The sequence below is a fragment of the Trichoderma aggressivum genome (assembly GCF_033847375.1).
Source record: "Trichoderma aggressivum f. europaeum strain CBS 100526 chromosome Unknown scaffold_043, whole genome shotgun sequence".
Taxonomy (NCBI): Eukaryota; Fungi; Ascomycota; class Sordariomycetes; order Hypocreales; family Hypocreaceae; genus Trichoderma; species Trichoderma aggressivum.
In genome coordinates this window covers 40,330-45,302 of record NW_026946409.1, presented here as the reverse complement: position 1 = coordinate 45,302, position 4,973 = coordinate 40,330, and the positions used below count along the sequence as shown (strand labels likewise).

The 4,973-nt window shown below is 50.7% G+C and overlaps 1 protein-coding gene across 1 annotated transcript; it reads left to right on the top strand.

Annotated features, from left to right (window-relative positions):
* Nucleotides 1–1,686: 1,686 nt before the first annotated feature.
* Nucleotides 1,687–4,228, top strand: Triagg1_8581 (transcriptional regulator family: Fungal Specific TF; the record flags this gene model as incomplete). The annotated part of the gene is made up of 3 exons (XM_062903443.1): nt 1,687–2,592; nt 2,648–2,785; nt 3,158–4,228. 3 exons carry the CDS (start codon nt 1,687–1,689, stop codon nt 4,226–4,228), a joined length of 2,115 nt encoding a protein of 704 aa, XP_062752391.1.
* Nucleotides 4,229–4,973: the final 745 nt, after the last annotated feature.

Here is a 4,973-nt window from a genome sequence, read left to right as displayed (position 1 = left end):
TTCGGGGAGACAACAACCCAGACCATGCCGTTTGACCTGGTTTTACATGCACCCCATAGCTCAGCTGCCAGCCCACGGCTCGTCATGGAACTAGGATCATGTTTCCAGGGCCGCTTCAGATGATGGAGTTCGGCTGTGTTGGCCGCCGGGGGGTCGTGCTGCCCACGCGCTCGCTTCCCACATCAACATACATGTAGACTACCCTCTGCGCGCTCTCTCTTTTGCCGCCGCCGTCACCACTGCCATCTTTCCCGCAGCACGACGATAATGCCTTGTTCTCTTCCTATATTTGTCTCTTGAACGGCATTCTGAGGTCGCATCGCTACTGGGGACATTACCTTGACCCGGCGAGGCTGAGGCTAGGTTGTCGCCGACTTTGCTTCCCACCCCATTCGGTTGCTACGCTGGTTGACTCTCTAGTCGACCCTTTCCGTTCTCTCCTACACCATCTACATACCCTTGCTCTCCCTTGTCGTGCCTTTTGGAGATTCCCGCCCTATAATCCATAATCTTGACAACTTCACTTCACGTCACTTCACGTCGCATCACTAGCAACTCTTCTCGCAGCCTTCCGGGCTGTGTATACCAAGATAGACTTTTTGTGCTCCACGACCTCCCCGACACCTTCTTCCTTCAACTCTATTTATCTGCGTCTCATCTTTCTCTTGGTCTGCTATATTCCACAATGGGGAGCCTCAGGAACATTATGAATGTCGATGACGACCACGTCGACTCGCACTCCATAAGAAGAGACCGGAGGCCGACTTCGAGAACGTCCCTTGATCAAGATCTCTCCGTCCCCATGCCCAGATATAATATCCCGGTGGATCTCTCAAGGCAAACATCACCTCCTCACATCCTCCACCCTGCAGCGCCACCCCTGGGATATAACAGCCACCCCGGCGGCGGTCGTCGACGCAGCAACACTAGCACTGATTCCATGGACTCTTCCTACGGACAGAACCAGAACCATCCATCGTACTACACAGGAACAGCAATGAGGCCCGTCATGTCAGGAACCAGTTCAGGGGATCACCCTGTCAAGCTGACGCCCATTACTGGAAGAGTCAGTCGGGCCAAGAAGGGTGTTCCAGTTCATACTTGTGACGTCTGCCGGCCTGCAAAGGTATCTACATCTCATCTTCTCATTACTCTTGTATCATATTAGATATATACTAACATGGACCTTTCTCTCCTCTCGCCTATAAGACCTTTACCAGAGCTGAGCATCTCAGGTATGTTGATATTCATTACCCCTCTTCTCCCTTGCTCATCACACCGAACATCTGGCTTACTTTATCATCTCTCAGGCGGCATCAGTTGAGCCATCAACCACCCGAATTATCTTGCACGGTCTCCGGTTGTAAGAAGGTCTTTTATCGAAAAGACCTGCTAGATCGACACCTACAGAGACAGTAAGCCCTTCTCTTCATCCTCAACACATACCAAGGGGAGTGCTTATTAGAAGTTAGTGGCGAACACGAGGGTAAACTGAACAGAGACTCGTCACGACGGCGACGCTCCGGGAGCAGCCCATCTCGACCTTATAGTAGCTCGCCACCAGCATCGACGAGACAAGCGATCTCTCCCTATAGCATTGGGGCTGCCGCCACACCGGCTCCAAGCGTAGGAATCGTCTCCGGTCACTGGTCGTCCGTCAACAAATCAACACCGCCAGGAAACACAATGCAATCACCCCACATGCGAGACACACATAGTGCGTATCAGATGGCGGATATGAGTGTGGTCGACCCCATTACTGCCGTACAGATCCCAAACTCCCGGGTGGTCCCCTACGACGAATCACGTCCTACCGGGCTGGGTATGCTGAACCCTCAGGTTCCAGACCTGTGCATGTCCGAAACGACGCCACCAAACATTCCCTGGACAGATAGCTCGGGCATTCCGTCGACCGCCTCAGGGAGTGCCTACTCAACGCCGGCATCTGACAGCTCCAAGTTCCAACAATCATCAGCCCGGGCTCATAACGCAGAGTGGAGCGGACAGATGCCGTCTTATACAACATCCCCAAGCCCCGTCATCACTGACAATGGCTATCCCATCTCGTTCACTTATGGAGCTACCCCTCCACAGCTCTATTCTTCAGTATACGGGGATAGCCTGGGAGCCCCATTTCCTGGCTACGAGCACAGCGCCAACCTTTACAGCCCACATCAGATGCTTGACACTGCAGTCCGTAGCATGTCTCCGCCACAGCTGATGGTAGGTCAGTCCGCGGAGACTATGATCGCGGCGCCGGCTGCATTGCCTGCGGATCGTATGATGTATCCTCGCACTTGTAGCCGTGAGCCTGTAGATGCTCTTGGCCTGTATACTTTGATGCCGACAGCTCTGAGCCATGGAATTCGAAGCATGATTCCGACTTACATCGAGGTTTACTGGGACAAGGTCCACTCCATGTACCCCATCATCCACAAGCCGACATTTGAAAACCCGACAAACATGCCTGAGGAGCATCTGGAGATTCTTCAGTGTGCCATGGCAGCCATTGCCACTCAATTCCTTGAGCACGAGGAGCACCGCGCCAATGGGCACCAGCTGCACACCTATGCTATGGACAAGGCAAAGATTGTGAGAGAAAGATGAAAAGCAAGTCGGCGAGCAGCAGCTAACGTGTGTTTATTAGTATACCAACTCTGCGACCCCAGAATGGCCACTGCCGATCATGCAGGCCACGCTCTTGTGCGAATACTATGCTCGTTTCCGGGGAAGGAACAAGAAGGCTTATCAGCCGTCGCCTCGCTTTGAGGCATTGTATCAAATGGTTAGTTCCCGCTAGATTTCATTGGTTTCTACGTTTACATACCACTGGACTTCTGTGTGTGGACGTCTCTTCTTGTCTCTTCTTTTCTCTCTTTCATGTTTTTCATGTGTTACGAATTCTATTCCTCTTTTAACAGCCTTTTTCTTTTCTTTTTCTTTCTTTCCTCATGCTCTTCTTTTCTCACGTGTATAACTGTGATGTGCCCCTATTTTTCTTCTATCCCCTTTTCTTTTCTTTTCTTTTCTTTTCTTCTCTTTTGCTCTTTTAAACATCTCTCCATACGGTTCACCTTTACGTTTCATGGCTTTTCCGTATTTGGAGAGGGGAGACTAAACCATATAAACCTTTTACTCATTCGCACCTTAAATGCAGGTCATTCACGCTCAATCTACTTTCCCGCCGACCCTAGGGCCCTGTGACGCCTCTCAGCAATGGAGGATTTGGGTTCATATGGAGTCAAAGAGGCGGCTCTTGTCTGCCTGCTTCTTACTCGACGTCCACGCAATGTCCTTCCTTGAACAGCCTCGTGTCGCGGTACTTGGCCTGGACTATTCCGACCCCGCGACACTCCCAATCCCCTTGTCAATGGGCACGCTGCTCCAATGGGACGCGCAAAACTACCAAGAATGGAGCAACGTTAGCCCACCTACCCTGCCGGCGACTGTCGGGACGACGATTCTCGAGACCATTTCTGCCGCGGATATTGCTTCAATCCCGGCCTTTGACGCCTCGCTGTTCCTGGTCGCACACGTGTTGCAACTTCCCCAGAGACAATCCCTCACAAAGATCAATCTCTTGGATGATGCATCGAGCATCAGCCATTTCAGGATCATGAATCTGTTCCCATACTCGCCAATTGCAATGTCACATCTCGCTCTCCATTATACCCCATTGCACACATTGCTATCAGTGTCTGGTGACAGTTGGGTTTTCAACAAGAAGGTGCTGCAGGCCACCGATTTCATGGAACATCAGAGACAGTTGGAGAAGTGGCGAGACTCTGGTAGCGCTGTTGTTGCGGCTGCCTTTGCTGCCCGGGCTCTCAAACTCTTCCTCGGCCTGCAGAGGTGGGTTAACAAGGACGGAAGCGCCTCGATTCCGCCTCAGTTCCAGCGCACGCAGCAGAAGGAGATTTCTGACTTCTGGGGCATTTACGTGTGCGCTCTCATCTGCTGGGCGTTCGGACACGTCGGCATCAGCCGCACCGAAGCCAAGGCGCCGACGCGGAGGGCCGCCATCCAGTGGATTTTGAAGATGTCGGACATGGAGCCTGGTCGTATCCAGCAAATGTCCGAGCAAGAGAAACAGGTCGGCTCCGGCGCCGTCAGTCTCGCACGCGCATCGCTCGAGAAGGACTGTCTCGGCGGAAGAAACATTCTGCTTGCCGATGCTGTTGGTGTTTTGAAGAAACTAGAGGAGGGTGATAACTATAGACGATTTTAAGGGAAGTGGTGCTATTTCTGTTTTGTGTTTTTCTGTGTTCTTTTTTGTTGGCTTTCAAAAAAATGTTCTCTCTTTCTTTCTTTTCACTCTTATGATATACATGAATATGGCAGCTCCCCATGACTTTTGGTTTATAATGGTTTAGCATAAGGAGCAGGAATTGCATGAAGGGTTCATTTTGGCGCATGAAAGCATTTTTATAGGGCGACGATTGTTTTGGTCGTGTTGGCTCATTGGTATGAGATACCTCGGGAAGCAGGCGTGGCGATATAGTAACTGGATAGGAAGCATACAGGTTCAGGAAGCAATGGGTGGAAATGGGATATTGATTTCGATAACTTTGAGTGTTTCTTTTTTTCTTCCTTAAATTGGACGCTTTCACTGTGGAATTATGCCCTGTAGGCGCTTAGATTTGCTGATTTATATGGAAGTAATCAACACACAGATTCTAGTGTCATTTAAAATTCCAATATCATTTTAAATCCATATATTATATTTAACTGACAGTAAATGAAAATGTTTGGCCTAATTTTTTTTCTCTTGTTCCCGATCCACAATGAATCCTGTTTTCAAATAGCACAAAGAAAAAAACAAAAAGGAAAAAAAAATGCGTAACCCATCCCCCCCCTTTCCATCCCCTGAACGGCTAAACAAAAGCGTTCAACTTTGCAAGCAATTAGTAACGAGAGATGGGCGGGGGGGGGGGGGGGGGGGGGGGGGGGGGGGGGGGGGGGGGGGGGGGGGG